This window comes from Anabas testudineus, chromosome 10 (assembly GCF_900324465.2).
Source record: "Anabas testudineus chromosome 10, fAnaTes1.2, whole genome shotgun sequence".
NCBI classification, from domain to species: domain Eukaryota; kingdom Metazoa; phylum Chordata; class Actinopteri; order Anabantiformes; family Anabantidae; genus Anabas; species Anabas testudineus.
In genome coordinates this window covers 18,988,953-19,009,403 of record NC_046619.1, presented here as the reverse complement: position 1 = coordinate 19,009,403, position 20,451 = coordinate 18,988,953, and the positions used below count along the sequence as shown (strand labels likewise).

Genomic DNA, 20,451 nt, shown 5'->3' with positions numbered 1-20,451 from the left:
GAATAATGTTGTCAAGTGTTCGTAGATTTTCTTTGCTTTTTGTGTGCACCTAAAATTGAGCGCTGATTACTAAATTACAGACTTACACTCAAGGAGAGTGCCTGATTGGAGTGAACTATGTGAATATCAGAGTTTGCCAGTTCAAATCAGAGAGACTATAACTTAACAAGAAACTTGTTGTATCTTCTATCAAGATTTGCTGTGGACGATATGACTTTGTCATAGGAGCCTCTGCCAAGAGTTCTTCCTGAAACATCAGTTACGTATTTCTTAATCAGTGAGCTCAAAATATCCTGGCTAATGAAGTGTAGTACATTGCGCTCTGACTCAGAATGGCCTCAAGTAGATGATTGCTCTAGCCTAATATTTCCCTGCACTGAAAACCCTGTCTGAGATTAGAAGAATGTAAACTTTGAATTTTGTCCGTGGCAGCGTGGAGTAACAACCTCCTATGATCTGGCTGAATCAATTGGGATACATGGTGACAGTTTCAGTTTCTGAGGAAGATGCGGTGATTGAATACTAACCGCGCAATGACCTTGAGCTGTCTTAGCTGTATCGACAAAACAATATGTGCACACCTATCATCAGCCAAGGCATAAATCACTATCACCACAGTGGACTCTAAATCAAGTGCTTGTCAGTGGGTGGGAACGGAGGGCTGCTGCGAACCATTGGGGCCAAAAGGGAAGACCCGGTTCAACACATAATTGTAAATGTCAAGTAAAACACCAGGTTGGGAAATGTAAACAGAAGCTTTAGAAAGTATTTATTAAGCTGCCTTCAGGGAGTTCGAGGCCAGAGAAGTCCTGGCACAACATACGTAGTTGGCCTCGGGTACCGCATGAGTCTGATCCTCTTTGGATTCCTCCACATCAACATGAATTTCATTTCTTATGCAGCACAGTAGACGTGGTCACGTGTGCAGACAGTAAATTATTCTGAACAAGGCAGTTGATTAAAAATGTGTCAAATGTAAATCAAAATGTTATGATCTTATTTAATATATTTCCTATGACATGACCTCCTGGAAAATAAAACACTCATTTGACAGTATTAGCTACTTTTGCAGCAATTAGCAGTAATGATTTGTGTGTGTGTGTGTGTGTGTGTGTGTGTGTGTGTGTGTGTGTGTGTGTAGCCTCGCCCATAAAAGTGTTGGTCTTCAAAGCACGACTGTGCTAATTTGACTCAATTTGAACTGGCTTTCACAGTGAATAGCTTTCAGTGTTCCTTTAAATGAGTGAAGTGCTGCACTCGGTAACTACTACTGTAACTGGTGCTCATTATTATATGGTGAGTGAGTGAAGTCGCTGATCCCACTGTGATCTTACTGTCAAAGCTTTGTTAAGACACAAAGTTTGATTCTGGGTCATTTACTTTAGAGTAAAAAAGATCAAACATATGCATTGAAGAAATGAAGCCTTGCTTAACAGCTACGAAAATGAAAAGAAATCTGTCTGCAATGCAGACAAAGACTTAACTATGTATTGTTGGAGTAAACAAAAACAGTGTGAATCAAATCCAATATGTCCAACCATTCTGGACTTTAATAATCAAAAACACAAACTTGGGTAAGATAATAATAGATATGGGATCAGATGTTCCAATCACATGAGATGCAGGTTTTAAGCTGGAGATAAATCTATGAAATGATTCATCTCCAGCTTCTGTTCTGCTATATACTAAGACCACTTCATTTAAAGGGCTCAATTAGCTGGTAACAGAGCAGTTACACTGCTTGCCATTGGTATTGCTATCCTCAAGTGCAAAGGAGACATTCAGACCTTTAAAGTGTGTGGAGTACTTTTAATAAACCCCTCGGGTTTCCCTTACTAACCACTTGGCTCCACTGCAATAGTTTTTTATTATATTTTCAATTAGAAATATTCCATTGGATTTCATTATAAAATGAATCGCCATGTTCTTAACACACCAGTGCACATATACAGTAATTATTTTTGAGCAGGACTGAAGAATATGTTCAAAATAGAGCATGTTAGTGTGTGCGAACTTTTGGAAGCTTTAATGGGACAAGCTATAAGCTCTGTAAGTGCTCCCTTACAAGATACAAGTAGGTTTGGTCTTACATATGTATGCCCTTTGGATCCCACTTGAGCGTTTTTTTTTCCACTTGGATTCAATGAAGTTCAGCTAGGACGGTCGTTATGACATTTCAGAATGAGTCTTTTGAAGGCCTGCCCAGCCACACGTTGCAGTTATAAATGTACTGTCAATCCTCATTGGAATCATGTGTCAAGGGAGTTCTTTGGTGAAATGAAATTATGTCTCAGGTCTAAAATCATCATATGGTACAGTGTCCCACAGACAGTACCTTTTCCGGACGGAAAATGTGCTGGGATTTTTCTCCGGGGCCAAAAGAAAAAAAAAAAAAAAAAATGATAGCAGAACTAATCCAAGTAGGATTTGTTTTTTTTGTGCGTGTATGTGTGCAGTTGTTTGTGTGGGTTGCACATGTAAGTCGTGAGTCAGACAGTCATCCTTCACATCAGAGGAGGGAAAATGAACTTTTTTGTGTGCACCAGCTACAGTGTTGCACCAGGACTGATTAGTCATGTGTAAGATACCAGGCAGCCAGGAGCTCGCAGTGATGGCTGGTTACCTGCCAAAGTGGATGGTGGTGTACACAAAGTGGTAATCCTCAAAACGTATTTTTTTTTCTCTTTCTCGTGTGTTTTCCTTTTTGTTTATTTTGCCAACATCTTTAGTGCCAAGCACACATTTCTGTGATGACTCCATCACAGAAATGCTGCATTATTTTAGGCTACTGTAAAACTGCTCCTGCTGCCGGCAATATTAAGTGCATCTGTTCCAGATGATTTTTGCCAGAAGATGTAAAAGCTTTCATGAAACAGGATGGATAGGAAAGAATAATCTACAGTACGTAGTTATATAAAGGGTCATTGCACATCAGAAATCATTTCACATGCAGCAGCTAAAATTCTCTAACATTGTGCTTGTAATGGAACATGTCCTCAGCATAATTGTTCCTCAGCGTTATTCTAGGGAGGATTTCTCAAGACTAGAGTTGGACTCCATGGACCATCTTAAACCTATGTACATAAGAGCTGAGCTGTTCTTATGTCAAACCTAATCAAACTCATTAAATGTAATGAATTCCCTGAGCAAACAGTCTGAGAACTCTCAGGGAGTGACTCAAGATGGCACCACGCTGATCTCTGTGGGCAGGATGGCACAAAAGAGCACGGCAACACTTAAATACCATCATGCGGGTGCAGAGATGGCTCTACCAGAATAGCTCTGGCTAGTAGGCCCCCTGTCGAGAGGGCAGGTGGTGATGGGGAGGAGAGCAGCGAGTGTGAAAATGAGTCACACAGCCACATCTGTATGTCTTTTTTTTTTTTTTTTTTTTTTGGACTGTGGATTAAAGTGTCCTTATTATTCCAGCTCTCACCTTGAAATGCTAATGCTAACACAGAACAACGGCTAATAGGCAGATTACATATTCTAAGGGCCTCGATTCGCATTGTTTCTAGTGTGCTCTCTCACCCCTCCAGCTGGAGCTTAGCTGCAGACAAATCCACCCACTCACTGTTTAGTCTTTTGTCCTCTGTGAGGATGTTTTCAAATGTCATTCTGATGACAAGCAATGTTGTGAGAGCAGAGGAGACAAGTCTGGCTGCTGCTTTTGTGTTGCAGACTTCTCAATGGGACAGACAGGCCCTGCACACATACACCCTCCGATCACACTGACACACAGCCATTCATTTGCTCTCTTTCCCTCTCAGTCTCACACTCTCCTGATTGTCTCTTTTCCTTCTCCCTCTCTGTTACACACACCACATTGCTATCGCTAGGGCTGGCTGGATTAGCATAGTAATGTGCCTTGTTGCATCACACTGGCTGTAATCAATTACAGCCGGTCATCCAGTGTGTATAGCCGCAGACATTTACACCAGTCTGCTGTTTGTTAATCATGTCCAACAGCATTTCATCTTTGGACCCCTTCAATCTGCTCTTTAGAAAAAAAGAGGGGGGGTGCAACATGAAAAACACCAGTACTAGAATTACTTTAAACGCTGTGTGCAATAAATGGACAGTGTTGGATTTGTCTCGCTGATGCACATTAGTCTGGTACATGCAGATTTTAATGTTTAGTGTCACTCTTGGTTCTCATGTACAAAGCAAAAGGGATATAAATGAGTGAAATACAGCTGACCTTCCACTTTAAAACCACCCACAGCATGCCATATGTTACTGGCAATTACTGAATATATATGAGTTCAGCTTGTAATAGAATGATCAACTACATGGTACAAACAAATGCTCTTTTTTATGTGTTTACATCTGTTCTATTTCACATATTGGTTGATACGGTTTCTACATTAGTTTTTAAGTTTTTAGTTTGTTTGTTTGGTCTCACGACAGTAAAAACACCTTTGACTCTGGAGCTCTTAGTTCAGGTGTTTTCAGCTCAGGGATCCGTGAAAGCATTATGTACTCACGTCCTTTCTTAAATAAAAGTCCAGGCAGTTCGGAGACACTTACTTACACACAAAACTGCCTCCAGATCATCTCTGCAGCTTGCAAAAGGTATTCACCTTCCTCAAATAGAGTGCATACCCCTCCCAGCACGCGCATATACACAAACACACATGTCCATCTCCTTTCCAGTCTATCTCATCAGATTGCATCCACTTACATTTAACTCCCCAGATAGCGCTGTCTATTTGCCTGCATGTCTGACTACACGTCTGCCGTCTCCAACGTTGTGCAAGTTTTGACCTCAATTCATACCCAACCGCATATTACAGAGTCTGCTGCAGCTACAGTACAGATTGTTCCAGATGGAGGAATCAGAACTTCTCCAGGTTGCAGGCACCTGGAGCATTGTCATTCCAGCAGTGACACAGGGTAACCTTTAAATGGAATCCCTGTCTGTCCGTGGCAGCATGTGTCAATCGGGGCATCGAGGAGCCAGACGATCCAAAGCTGACATTTGTTCTTTTAGTCATGAATTGATCAGGCTTTTGCTGGGAGATATCCTCACAGGTGATGGGAAGGAGCTGAAATACCAGCAGTACGATTGAAAAACCTGCTTTGCATTATGATGTGTGTACGACTGCTAAAACTGTATTCTATCTGTATACGATTTACTTCAGTCAGTATACATCATTTAGTCTGAGTACTGTTTTAGGTGCATTTGCAGCTTTCCCTAAGCATGTTGACCCACTGTTTCTATCAACTAATCAAGAGAAGCTCTAATAAGTAAGTGTCAGTACATGGATTTTCAGTCCTTAAGTACTCGGCTTTAGATTATGCACAATTAGCTGCGCTCCAGCTCCTCAGTGCAGGACTACAGTCGAGAATTTACAAAAAGAAAAAAAAAAAAAAACTCAACAAAACTTACACAGAGACTTCACAGATGCCGCACAAATAATTGATGAGCAAACACTGCTTTATCAGTTTATCGGTGTATTTAAATTAGCAGTTACCGTGGCAACCCGTTCCTCCGGGGATCTATAGAGCACACATAAAACACAACGTGTAAAACGTGTGAGAGTTCTTGCACAAACTAGAGAATGGAAGTGCAAGAAAGGAGGTCTGTGCTTCCTCTTTTTAACAGCTTGAATATTTTGTACACATTTGTCTAAACTGTTGTTTAAAGTAGCGTAGATAAGGAAGTGAATTTGTATAAATAAATAAATAAAAAATATTACTAATTGACTGCAGCCTTGTTTTATTGTTAAGTAATTGTTTAACGTAAAAAGTCAGTTGCAAAAAAGATAGAAAATAATAATTATTGATTAGATTGTTGTATTGTTTTTATTCAAAATGTTAGCTATGAAATTGTACAGTTCTAGATTAGAATAGTATTCGCAATGCTTGGTCAATCTGTCCAATTTCCCTGGCTGTCCCCATAAGCCTGAAGGCAATTGAGTATTAATCTCTAAGTAGTGGCAACAGTGGCAACAAGACTTAATTCATTTACTTAAGAGCTTTTCACGTGGGGTTTAAAAGTTAATAGGACGATCACTCCGTAGTGCATTTGATTAAACCCTCTTAATTACCCCAGGTATAATGGGCTATTAGCAAAGGCCCAGTTGTAAAAGGGCAAGTGGGAGATGATTGTTTTTATGAGGTACTTTTTGTTCACCTCTTCCAATGTCAGGATTATACAGGATATTACAATATAACCCAGTTCCTTGCAGTCATATACACATGGGAGCTTCAGTATTGTAGGCTTTATAGTCTTGAGGTGACTTTTTTTCATTTGGCTTTTTGAAGTTCTTTTCGACTTCCTTCAAATCACGATCTGTTTCATTGTTAGGTTAAGAAATAAGACCTTTTTAGGATGCTGTTTTGAACCATCACTCGATCTACAGCCATTTGTATATTATCCCATTCTCCTAATTCTTTTCCTTCACTCCACAGGCACTTTCTTTTTAAGACGGGCACAGGAACGACACCTTTCTTTGGTGCAGCAGCCCCGGGTTACACCATGGCGACAGGAACGGTTTACTCCACGCCGGCACGCCCTTTGCCCAGAAACAGCCTGTCCAGAGGGGCTTTCAAGTTCAAGAAGTCACCAAGACATTGCTCCTGGAAGTGCACCGCCCTGATCGCTGTGGGCATAGCTGTGGTGCTGTCCATCATTCTCTGCTACTGCATAGGTAAGGCTTCAATCAGACTATAGGAGCTCTGAAGTTTGAGAGGTTTTAAAAATCTGGTTTGATCAGGTACAGAAAGAGAATTTTGGCTGGTTCTTCTCGACGTTAAAAGATCAGAAAAAATATCCAGCTAAAACACAAATAGCACAATTAAAACAGCTTTGGAAGGAAAATGTCAAATTTATAAGCCATGTCATTTTACTTATTTATTTATTTCAACATTCATACATGAAAGTCTTTGATCTTCAGTTGCAGGTTGATTATGGAGATTTATGACGTGACTTGATGGTGCAGTCAGAGGTCTGAGGTTTGATTTAGACCTACCCCAAAAGACTTAAAAACAACTGTTCATGTCTCTCTTTTCCCTCTTATCCACAGCCACTCACCAGGGGTCTCCTTTTATCTTTTGCTCTCTAACGCTTATCCACACAGTCTCCTAGCTCTTCATCTGTACAGTTTAACACACGTTCGCCTCAGCAGTTCAAAGCCGCGCTCCTACCAGCCTTTTTACCTACAGCTACAGTATCTTTACACTTGTAGGCTACACCATCCCTCGGTAGCAATTTTATGACTTCTTTCTTTTCCTCTTCATGTTGGTCCACTTAGAAGGTTCAGTCTCGGTTTGTCACTGAAAGTGAAAATAGCTCATGCTACCTGCTATAATAGCCTGAACATCTGTACCTGGTAGTTGGCTGCACGTCATGGTGCACAGTTCAACTTGAATTCTGCATCATTACATGGACTATTCACATGTTAATTCTGTAAATGGGAATCTAAATGAAGTTATTTATACAGACAGGCTTTGACATAAATATCACTGAATACTTGGTGTTGTTGCCTGACATGAAGGTGAAGCACAAGCTGTCAGCCAAGTACACAAAAACCGGTAGTTATCGTGCCAGCGGCGGCACATTTGAAAACATGACTCCATTATCTGCGGTGACATTAGACAATCTTTAGACATGCCATTCGGTCAAATGGAACAAATGATAGACAAGCTGCCTGGAGTGAACAGAGCCGTTATACCTCTTAATCTCTAAGAAGTTTGATCTCTGCCAGAAGTATTTCTGTTTGACTGCCTTTTCCTTTTTGCAGAAATTGCAGATGTCCCGATGTGATTCCGTTCCGTCTCTGTCTGACTAAGCTCTCAGTGAGATATGCAGACATGGCCCCAGTACAGTTCCCAACAAGACATTCCTGTCAGTTTCCCTTTGACAAGGGGATGTGCATCATCCCCACACTTCTGATTCCCAGTTCGCAGAATGACAGGCCGCTCGTGTCCTCGGGGTTCCTGTTAAAACGCTGGCAGTGGAGGTTCAAATGGCCAGCGCAGATGGCGACGTCAAATGAAACGCAAGTTGAGGAGTTGAACTCTTCTTACAAAGGAAATAGTTCCAAACACTTGAACTTTAAAGAAGACCTTGGTTCACAAAGCCTTTGTTGTACTAGAAATAAAACTTGCTCATTCTGTCAAACAGGAAATGCTTTTATCTCGCTCAGGAAGATAAACTAATGCTCATCCTCTCCCCCTTCTTTTGGGAATTATTTCCATTGAGAAGGCTTTCCAACATTTATTATTTTTTTTTACAGCGTGTGTCAAAGCTGACTTCTTGCTAACCTTTAGAGTCTTGACCAGAGCAATAAACCTGTTACAGATTCATCACTCCTCTTGCCCTCCCTTGTCATCCAAGCCCTCAATCTTTACACTGCGCCTTTCTCCCTGAGCAGATATATAAGTATTCATCCAGCTTGGAGGCAGGGGAAATGTGACACAGTTGTATAAGGAGAAATATGGTGTTGTTTGGAAGATCCTATAACCAGTGTTTTATTGGTGAACAGAGAGGGGAGTGCTCTCTTGGAGGAGAAGTCATAAATGTGCTATATCAATATCAATATTCACAACACTTTTATTAACTTAACTGTTTTGTTACTTCTCCTTCATGATCTCATGTCATAAAATTAGTATGGATATATACATATATTTTATTTTACCTCAACAGCTCCTCTGTGTGTAGGAATCAGTTGCTATTTTTATTTGTGCTTCTGCTCATAACGGATCTGCTCAGTTTACACAGAGAAAACGAGCAGAAACAGTCATTTGCTCAGCTGTTGTCACTGACAGTTCTAGCAGACTGGATTCATTTACAACATTTTCATCCCAACAATCAGCAACTTGTTTAATTGTAGACCTGTCAGATGTTTGGGAATTGTATTTTTGGCCTGATTCCAGAGGGTGTGTGCCTGGTGCACACACACACACACACACACACACACACACACACACTCTCGGTGAATGTGTGTGTGTGTGTGTGTTAAACAGATGCAGCTCTCTGCCGCTTGCCTCAGGTGTCTGAGAGTGTTTCCACCACTTCCTCTCCCTTTTATCTGCCGCCAATTCACCTGCCAGGTGCAATGACTCAAATAGCTACAATCCGCACTCATACTTTAATACTTTTCCTAGAGTCAACTCACACAGTCCCATTAGCACAAAGATGAACTCAAAGACAAATGCAGGCACAGCTGCATCTATTATTTTTTAAATCACACTGTTTCTGAAGCATACTCTTCCTTATTATTCAATTTCCTTATTAGTTCCATTGCTTAGGTTAAGCCCCATATTGCTCATAATGATTTAGAAACACATTGTTCTGATAAAATATTTATTATTGAATTAACTTCAGGAATAAAATGCAGAGCAGTCATAAAACCAGACCCTGGCTGACCGACAAAAGTAGCTGCTCTAATTCAAATGAGGCAAACCTGCTGAGGTGAGGCTTTCCAGTTCCAGTTCTGCAAACTGGCCTGATTGGAAGGATTTCAACAATTGTTCACATATAGGGAGGCCAATCAGGACCGAGTCCAGCTTTGATGCTCTGATTGGATGAAGAAACAGCATGCGGATTTTCAGAAACGCACTTTAAATTGAGCTGCACAAACAAAACGCGAAGAATGTTTTTGCTGAACACGTTTGATCAAAACGTAGAAGATGAACTTCTAATGCCTGACATTTGTCGTTAATGTCAGACAAAGAATATGTTAATAAAATAAAGCATGAATTAATCTGTTGCTTTGTACAAGTTCATCTCAGAGCTTTCTGTTGTAAGCTGAAACAACTTCCCTAAAAAGTACAAAAATTCAGTTCATCAGACTCACAAAAATCGATGTTGGCCTGTTTGTGTGTTACCAGAGCAGAGTGGATCATACAGTTGACTCCGTCTGGGATAAGACTTGTCCTGGGGGAAAAGACAGCTTCTGATACTAATATAAAAAAATGTAGAAATGTCAAAGAGACTGTGAGACTGCTTGCATCAGTTGTTTCAGGACATAAAACACGGCACTGTCTTGGTCAGTCTTTTGATAGACACACTGTCATTCCAATTGAGGTTGTTGGAGACACTGTCCCACAGAACAAGAACATCTTAGCAATGCTCTGTGCTGTGCAGCTTACTCCTAGAAGACCCCCAGGGATGTTTGTGGAGGGATGTGCAGACAGGTTCCAGCATAAAATAATGTTTGTCTCAATAATTTTTAGGCTATAGAGCTCCAAGTTGTTGTTGGCACACCGTGACTCCAGATGGGCAACCCCTCTCTCTGGTAAACGCACTAATTATTCCTGGTGACGGTGGCCATCTGAGTAATGTCATCTGCATATTTCAGCAGGAAACACTTTAGAAGTTGTAACCATTTATGTTTTGAATGACCTGGTTTACTTAGTTGAACATTTTTCCACATATAGGAGAGATACAGCTTTTATCTGTAGCATAATTAGCAGTGTGTTTTCCAGGTAACAACACCGACTTAAATGATGTGACAGAGAGGAGGGGAATGTGCTGTGTGAGCAGCCAGGAGGATTTTACGGGGCGGCGTGTTATATTTTTCAGTGCTGAAGTGTTTGTGCTTCTGTACAATAAATACTATGTCGATGTCAGAGTTCAGACAAACTTTTATTTATTTTTTTACATATTAACAAACTGTTGCTTTGAAGAACAGTTTGCACCATCTTCCAGAACAGACTAACAACGTGTGACCCCCCCATACAAGAAATAAAACAGTAATAATAATAACCACAATATTAATATTTATAGTCCTAAAGAAATGGACAAAAACAAATGCTCAATATAACAGGAGGAACAAACTTACAAATTCAAACTCTCATTGTCAATAGAAGTGGTCCACAGCGCAAATGTTTGCATCAGACATTAGAGACCAGCTTTTCCAGACTCCTGCCCAAAAAGATAATTGCTCATGGCCCATAAATATTAATTGAACTTGCCCAGGCTTAGGCTACAGGTATAACTTATGCAAATTCCTAAATTGAGGGCTATTCACCTAAAAGCAATGTGTTGATGAGATAAGTGGGGATTCAGGCCCAGCTGTGCTGAGAGCAGTGAACAGGGAGACGGTGGTGGTGGTTCTGTGGTGCGTCTGACATATGGAAACCTGCCGCCACACAGGATTTTCTTTTTGTTGTTGATACCAGGACGACCGACATGCACAGTATTTCACTGTGGAGATTAATTAGGTTCTTAGGTTAAATAAACTAGTAATTAAGACAATCACTGCCTCAAACAGAGTCTCATAGTATTGATTTTTAGTCATGGTATTGGTGCAGCTGATATGCAATCCAATTGTAGTAGTTTTTACAACAAATGTTACAATAATTATTGGATCAATCAACATACAATTTGTTAAAGATAGTAATGGCTTCCAGAGGATAAATTCTAATAACTAACATATGTAATAACGTCAGTGATTCCATGATTTTCCATCTCCAACAACTTGTTTTATCACCAAATATCTGCTGACATTTCTACACCTCAGCTGTCCTAATTACCAAATATTATCAGGCTCACAGGCTAAATTAACATGGTAAATATATTAAATATTACCTGTGAACATCTTCACATTGACGTGCATGTTGTTATGTTTGTGTTCCATTTATCATTTGGCATTTGACAGAATCATCTTAGCAATGCTGTTTTTCTAAATGTAGGTTTTGTCAAATAGAAGATTATACTAGCTTTTATTGATATCTGACCTTCTCCTGCTCTAATTTCATGCTGTCAGTCATTTTGCAAGGTTAGGTGTCACTGTATTTAAGGCGGTGGGCGTTTCACTTGGGGTTAATGCTCCATGTCCTGAGTTGATTCTCGGCGGTGTATTATTAGGATAGTGGAGCCTTTCCACAGTTAAAGGCCACCAACATGTTCAGTCTTAGAAATGAAACTGTTCACACAGTCTGCTGTTTGAAAAAGTTGGTATTTAAAAAGTAGGACTTATAGTTTAACAAGGAAAAGGAGACTGTACTGTATGTCTAGATTCAGTGAGCAGGACAAATGAGAACATTTTTAGAGAATGGTCTCGTTCTTTGTAAATTTCATAACATGTTCGTTTTTCTGTGTCTGCCTGTGTTCCTAATACAACCGTACATCTTTACTGAGGATTATCTTACTGTTGATTCAAACCAAACTGGCAATGGCAACAGGAAACCACACTGATGTAGGAAATGTGAAAAACAAGACAAAAGCACCACCTATCTTGCAGGATTTCACATTGGGAGGCAATGAGAGTGTTTAGAAAAGTCAGCCTTGTCAAAAATATTGATGGACCAGTCAGCTTTCATTTCCGTTGCTTATGAGCTTCACCGGCAAGGAAAATGGATTCTGACACTGAGGGTGATGCTGGCTGATTGGACTGGGTGAGCAAACATTACCATTCAATGTTAAATGGACATTATTTGACTGGAATTCAAGGCTACACCGCCTGAAGTGCTGTGTGAATCCTTACTAAAGTGAGCTGAAGCCAAGCAGGTTTATAAAAAACAAAGCACTAATTGATACACCACCCATATATGTTTTCGATCTCTCTTTTGGCCTGTTTCACATTTGATATTCTCTATGGTGCCGTGTCCACCTCAAGTTATTTGCCGCAGTCAATATCCATCTTCCCAGTGAGCGATGGGTCCTCCCTCAGATCAAATGGTCGCAAATCAAGACGCTTCCTCAGCATGTTCCCCCGCTGCCGACTTTGAAGGAGATTGTTCCTCTCAGGAGCACCTCACTTTCCCAAAACACAGAAGAACACAGTTTGATTGGATCCAGTGGTGTGACAATAAAGCAGGTCGACTAAGCCAGACACAGTTTAGTTATATAAGAGAACTAGAGGAGGGTTGCAGCATCCAACTCTCTCACTTCCCCCTCCTACTGTGACTGTCTGTCCCAACACACTGCCTTACACTGTCTTAAAAAGTCCCTCACTCCTACTATTTTACTCTTTCAGATGCAGCGTCCTTCTGTTTTTGTTTTTTTCCAGTGGATCTCGTCTGATTGTCTGAAGTGAAAGCTTTGTGTTAAAATAGAAATTCTGCCTGCTGCTGTCTTTGATACAGTGGCTGTTTGTGTGCAGACACTCTTGCGCGTTAATGAACAGCACTCCCTAAGGAAACATGCTACAGCAACAGGGTTCCTAAGTATTGATTGAAATGACTTTGTTTGGCCTCTATCAGTGCTAAGCTTACACAAAAGCCACCCAAGGCAGAGTAGCTGCAAAGAACAGAATGTGAGCTAAAATGCTGGAAGTTGTGGTGTTTTTACTGCCGGCATTAGATTCATCTATTGTGCTCTCCCACAGGTCTTTTGTGCTTAAGTGGCTCGATTGTTTTTGTGTGATTATTTGCTTATTTGTTTATCACTTTCTACAAGCCCACACAGCTTTTTGTGTATTTCACAGCAATGCACCTTTTCGGCCTCAATTGGCAGCTCCAAGAATTGGACGACCAGCCGGCTTTTGAAAACGGAGGAGTTGGGAAGATGGGGCCCACTCAGTCGAGCATAGTGACGGCTCTGGCTGCTGACGGTGAGGAAATAAAAGGCTTCTATCTGAATAAATCACCATTTAACTTTCAAATAAGTCCTCACAGTATGAATGCACAAGTTTAATACTGTTCATTGTTTTGCTGACTGATATAGCTATTAATTGATGACAGAAAAAACTGGAATAAAGAAAACATTTAAATCAAGTAAATGTTCTAATTGTGATCAGAAAAGAGGGGAAACCATTTGAATGACTGTATTTGAATGAGTAAAATGTTCAGTGATACATCTCAGATGTTTACCTGAATATTAATGGCCTGATTCCTGATAGCTTTGCATATTCTTGGATGATTGTGTATTCCACAACAACCAGTCCAGACATCGCAGCTCACCTTTACAGCAAAAGCCACCAAATTAATCTCAAAGCACACTGTGGTATTTAGAATGCATGACCATGAAATCATTAATTGAGTTGAGTAGGCCAGGCAAAAGCTGAATTGTTTAAACTTGGCTAAATTTAAATCCTTATAAGTACTGCTAATTAAGATGGCTTGAAGCAGGTTATGGACTGTTTAATAGCAATCAATAGCAGCTATGATTTTCACCAAGCCTCCAGTCTTCATTTTGACTGAAGTGAAGTGACAGGAAGTGACCTCACTGATGCCCGCATTAATGAAAGTCTGGTACAATGGATACACTCATAGCTACACTACATAAAGGTCTATACAGTGACCTGCTCTTTAAGAAACACAGGGGCAAAAGTTGAGTGATTATGTTGCAGACTGTGCAACATGCACCTAACAAGTTGAAAGTTATCGCTGTGGTAAATTAAAGAGCTCGGCTGCATTCCCTCTACAATGGAACTTTAGTCAGGGATGGTTTTAAAATACTTTACAGATTTTTCTTCTTCTTAACAATGAAATCTTTTCTTGTAATAGCACCTTGCACATAACAGTTTTTCATGTGAGCATGAGTCATGGCCATCTCCATCTTTGGCGCTGTAAGAACACAGCTTAAAAACATCATTCACCAAATCGTTTTGATTTGCTGTTATTGCTCTGGCAAGGTGGCACTCAGTATAGCGAACACTCCATTTAGACCTTATCTCATATGAAGCCTTACTCTGAGTCATCAGGACCAGAGAAAAGATGGGATGTGCGGCCTGTTAGAGCCAATTATATCTGGTCATTTTTTTTAGCTGAGCGGTGCATCATGGACCACAGGGAATCATTACTCTTAACCCTGCCTTGCTTAGTGCCTGTTCATTTGGAAATGATCTGACTATCGTATTGTTAAGCCTCTGTTTGAATAAAGGAATAAGATTACATTGGAAAGCGAAAGATCCAGCATTTGCGGATCCACTGATAAGGCATTCACAAAAACCAAGATTGAATTTTAGATGTGACTGTGAAGGTTTTAGCTGATGACATGAAAGGCTCTGTGATGATTGATTGATACCAATTCAGGAACACCTTACATCATTTTAATAGCGCTGTGTTTCTGTCTTCTAGGAAGGGCCAGTGTGCTCCATCAGGAGAATAACTCCATTGATACCGGACAGATCGACATAGGGAAGAGGGCAGGTCAGAGCGTCCCACCAGGAGTGTTCTGGCGTTCTCAGCTGAGCATGGAGCAACCACGTTTCCTCAAGTTCAACATCTCTGTACAGAAGAACGCACTGATTGGAGTTTATGGACGAAAGGGTCTTGCACCATCTCACACCCAGGTACAGCGCTTTAAAAATATTTGTCTGTGTGTCTGAGATTCAGTATGCTTTGTTTGCAGCTACGCTTCATGAAAAATATTGTCTTTTTCTTACAAATGAAATTCAAATCACAGTAAAACGCATGATTTCTTTAAAAGAAAAAGTGCATTGTGGGTTGTAGCTATAGCCTTGTTGGTTTGGTGTGGTCGTGGCCTTAGGGTGGCTAATCTTGGCCAAAAATAGCACATTTAGAAAGCCATTACTACATTACTGGAGTTTGTCCACTGGCTTTACGACTTGTTCTCTCTTTAACTGATTCCACATGGTCAGAAATCATATTACATCATATTGGGAACATAAAAAAGGCTTCTTCATCCTAAGTGGGATCAGAAATGTACATCAAAGTTGAAATAGCTGCAGTACACTGTATAAATACATAATTTAATATCTGCTCTTAATAGACCCCTGATTAAAATTCTGGGCATGTATGTATGTGGAAATTGCAACTGGTCACTAGTTTAGTTTCAGTTTTCTCCTCTCAGCTTTGATTCGCTTGTGTGTGGACATGCACATCTCTCACTTCCACTAAATTCTGCCATTTGCAAATTGAAGTGTTTCCAAAATGTCTGTTGTGTCACTTGAATGGCATTTCTGGGTATCTGAAGGTCTGATGTGTGGTGATGGTGATGGAAGCACTCAGACAATGGCTATTTTCCACCACACTTCACTGCAAAAGCTCTTAGCTTCACCTTCTTGACATTCTCTCTTAGTAAAGATGGGCTTCACTCAAGTGTAGACAGTTAGGGCCACTCTTTGATGGAAGAAAGTCTGCGCATGTGACAACAGGTGAGCAGGATTGCACTTTCAAGGTGAAAAAAGGAAGCCCAACAAAATCAAAGACCACAGGGTACTAATTAACAAGACACTACTTTTATGTCTCTCTAGCAAATGTAGCGCAGACACTCAAGCTAGTCAATGCTGGACACTGTGCCCATTGTGACCACCTCTAAATTACATTCTGTTCAGGTACTGGGGGTCTAAATCAATGCATTTACTTAACTGAGCATGAAAGACCCCAACAAGAGATATTGACTGTTTGTCGTATTCGCAGCTCGAAAGACAAGACAACATTTAAGTGCAACAGCCTTTCCACCTTTCTCAAATATAGACTTCCTCCATCTGCTATTGAGTGTCTGTCTGCGCTGACACAAACCAAACAAGTTAGGTGAAGCAAACTTTGTAGTATTTTTTTTTTCCTCAAGAATTCGTAGTCTGTTGTGCCAAACTAAGTACACTAAATCTTTGTGGGCCCTGAGCATTCCTCCTCAGTCCATGGGGCTCCAGCTCTCTCTCTCTCCACGCTTGGTCTCCTGCCTGTTATTCAATAGTATTGTTGGATTGAGATGAGTTGAGGGGGGGTACTTTCACACCAGCTAATCGAGATGTATGCTCTTGGCCAGGAGGTTTAGGGCTTGTGGGATGAACTGTTTTATTACTTTCCCCTCAAGCCAACAACACAAAGAAGCCAACTTCCGCCCGGGTTAATATCCCTCCCCTGCCCCCCCACTCTACTCAATGAGCTTAAATCACAATGTTGACTTCACCTGCCCCTTGCTTAATGCTCTCTTTCCTGTTGTTTGCAAGTCAACAGCACGGTTGCTTGGGTCCATGCTGGGCACATTCCTCAGCTCTAAATCCTGTTTTAATGTATTTTTTTGTCTCTTTATTTTGAGTATTTTAGACTCTGTTGTGTTTCTCTGAGGCTCGATGTTGTGTACGTACTGATTTAGAGTTCTATTTAATGATTTGGCCGCTAGGAGAGGGAAATCATAAAATGTAAGTCTAACAAATTCATATACATCATTCCCTTCCTTATAGCGACACATATATTTCATTTAAATTAAAATTTAAATCAATGTAATGTCATTTTTAAGGTTTTTTTTAAATTTAGGATCACACTGCCATTATTGGGTATTTGATTTTATTTTATATCTGCTGCATTTGTGAAGCTAATCCTATAAACTTCTTTCTACAAACCTCGTATGTACTTTTAGTTCTTTTACATTGGAGTTATAGGCTACTTCATAAATGTCTGAAGTCAAAATGAAAAAAATATATATCTGTATTTCAACTGTCAGAAATCAGTGGCTTAACAGTTCACAGCCTCATCGTTAGATTTAAACCCAAGCTCTTCTAAAAACCTGCTACAGTGCCAATCTGTATGAGTCACTCTCCTAAGCATCCCACAGAATCTTTTGCAGCCTGAGTCTTCACTATAGGCTCAGTACATCTGTGTATCTAACAACTGCTTTAGCCAGGGGATCTGTCTGCATCTGTTGTGCTCCTCTTCCGTCTATAACCAGTTCGTATGTGTTGCACAGTTGTCTGCTGCCGTGCTCTGTAGCCTACAGCTTCAGTCAAAGGTTCAGGTGTTGAGCAGGTGCAGTGAGAGCAGATGCACCACTTTACTCGTTTCACTTGGCAGAAATGACTCGTTACTCCTTGTTTACCCTCTAAATCAATGTTTGGTTCAAAAAGAATATACGGAGAGTGTGTGATGCTGCATTTCTCCTGTATATCAAAGAAGTGAAAGACAAGCCAAGGTACATATAGTATGTTTATTTTTATCCAGTATACGTATGTGTACTGTCTGTGCATCAGTTTTAGTAAGCACTGTCTGACCACTAAGGACATATTAGCTTTGAATTAACTGTAGATATATTATAGATTCAATTCAGTTTACTTTACCAGGGCATTCACCTTAGCAGTACCTACATATACTGTGAGTGAGGCCACATACTCTAAATTAAAAACAAACTTCAGACAATCAAACACTGGCAATAGGTTTTACATACTATTGACTTTAATTAGAAGAAGAAAACTCAAACCAAAAAGGGAACTTTTTGTACAATTTATCTATTTATTTGTATTCTGCACAGTTCCAGCAGCACAAAATAATTTAAAATTTTAAGTATCTGTGTCTAGTCAGTACATGATCAATGTTAATTTAACAAATTATAATGAACACATTGCCAGAATCTCCGTAAGTGCACTCCCAAAAGAGTTATTATATTTTTGAAATACTTTTTTAGTATTTGCCCTAGAGCAATATCAGCTTTATCAGTATACAAACAACTCTCCACAACATCTATCAACTCTAAATAACTGTCACAGAAAAATCAACATTTATTATACTCCACTATTTGCTGTGTACACAAACCTGTTCTGATTGCGTCTCGCATTACGACTTTGAAGAGGTCCACTAAGACTGAGTAGCATACAAAGCATCCAGAAGAAGAAAATAGAAACTTTTTGAACTCTCTTGCTTCTTTTCTTCCTGATTTAATTGAACAGGCAGTAAAATACCAATTTGCATCTGCTGGGATCTTTTCTGGTTGTTGTTTTTCAGTATGACTTTGTGGAACTGTTGGACGGCAGCCGACTTATTGCCAAAGAGCATCGGACCCCAATTGAACCGGAGATAAGGGCCCGGCTGGATCATTCAGTCACCGTCCACCAAGCCGGATTCATCCAGTACCTGGACACCGGAGTGTGGCACCTGGCATTTTACAACGACGGACGAAACGTGGAGGCAGTGTCCTTTAACACCATCATCCAGGGTATGAGGACGCACATCTGTGAGGATTGCTGATGAGTGTGATTGGAATGATGTGTAATGACATGTTTGGAGGACTTTAATTTTTTTAAACAGCTGCGTCCGCGAGCAGAAGCCTTGAGATGGTTAGAAATGCTGTGTAGTAAGTACAAACAAGCTGAGCTTTTCAAACTTTAAGCCACCTAGGAGACAGGACTAGGTTTTCATTGGAGGGTAGTGGATTATTGTGCTCAACACTATAATACAAGACCATGCACAGCATTGATCCTTACTTCCTAACAACCTCTTCAGTGTTCTGAAGTCTGTAAAATTTCCTTGTGGGTTTTGAGGTAGGAAAAACACTAAGGTTCTGTTTCCTTCTGGGAATTCCATTGATCCAGCCGTACAAATATGAAGGTATCGATGTGTGAGGTCAAAATTGCCTGGGTCCAACACAGGCTCAATGAACATCCAATACAAGCTAGAGTAATAACAAAAAAGTTTGCCCTCTTAACGCCGATCAAAATGAGGGTCCCGGTCTTTTGGGGGTGCCCTTTATGAGCGATGGTCTGTTGAATGAACACAAGATCTGTCTCTAGGATATGTCAGATTAACTTCAACTCAGAGAGGATTTGAGATGTAAACACTCAGGAGATTGCATGGCTTGTGTGGGCATGATCAGTCATTCAAGGGGTTTGGTGAGAGGGAGTGGATGATTCGGGAGAGGACAAAAAAGAAAATGTATCAAGGAAATGGAATTATTTGGTGTAATTTAAAATGCCAGTGTAGCTTTTATTTAACAAGGCTTAGATCAGAGCAGTCGGGCTGTAGCATACATGTTATGGAGGCTTAGACCTTAGTGGGACATGGACAAATAGCTGTAAATGTATGCCATGCCTGATACGAGTACTGCAGATAAAGGATGCTTAGAAAGCTTACACTCATGCAGGGGGAAGTTGGTATCTCGGCTGTCTCGCAGCACTTCTGAAACCATACAGCTGTCAAATGATATATTACGGAGGAATTTCAGATTTGCTCTAATATGTCAGTCTGATGAGTTATTAATAGTTGGACTTGCACACTGCTGTACCCACAGAATCTGTCACCGAGTGCACACACAACTGTTACGGGAACGGAGAATGTGTGGCGGGATCATGTCACTGCTTCCCAGGATTCATCGGGCCGTACTGTTCCAGAGGTAATTATTAGGAACATATATTACTCTGACATACCGTGTTATGACACTTTTACAATTTGGGGATGAAATATACTGCTGTCCCTCCTCAGCCGCCTGTCCAGTTCTGTGCAGCGGTAACGGCCAGTACACCAGGGGGCGCTGTCAGTGCTACAGCGGCTGGAAGGGCACCGAGTGTGACGTTCCCGCCTCCCAGTGTATCGATCCCCAATGTGGGGGACACGGACACTGCGTGGCAGGCAACTGTGTGTGCAACACGGGCCACAAAGGAACCAACTGTGAACAAGGTAAATGGGGGAAAAAAGCTTCCTTTCATTGGATTCAAAGCAGCTAGATGCACCATAGTTGTGTATAAAGCTCAGGGGGAATCAACACAGTCCATTGGTGAAACAATTGGTGTTTTCAACTCCACTGAGCGGATAATGCTTTGGATGTTGTTATTGATACCCTGTGTATAAATTAACTCACTCTTAGTGTTTAGACCACATGAG

At 40.6% G+C, this 20,451-nt stretch overlaps 1 protein-coding gene across 2 annotated transcripts in view; it reads left to right on the top strand.

Moving 5' to 3' along the window:
- si:dkey-237h12.3 (teneurin-3) overlaps window positions 1–20,451 on the top strand; it is a 130,197-nt gene that overhangs the window by 59,820 nt on the left and 49,926 nt on the right. For both annotated transcript variants that reach the window (XM_026358623.1, XM_026358624.1), the window contains exons 5-10: window positions 6,418–6,656; window positions 13,383–13,508; window positions 14,977–15,191; window positions 18,580–18,790; window positions 19,862–19,963; window positions 20,053–20,247. In XM_026358623.1, the coding sequence (XP_026214408.1) occupies window positions 6,418–6,656; window positions 13,383–13,508; window positions 14,977–15,191; window positions 18,580–18,790; window positions 19,862–19,963; window positions 20,053–20,247 (1,088 nt within the window). The remainder of the gene's footprint in view (window positions 1–6,417; window positions 6,657–13,382; window positions 13,509–14,976; window positions 15,192–18,579; window positions 18,791–19,861; window positions 19,964–20,052; window positions 20,248–20,451) is intronic.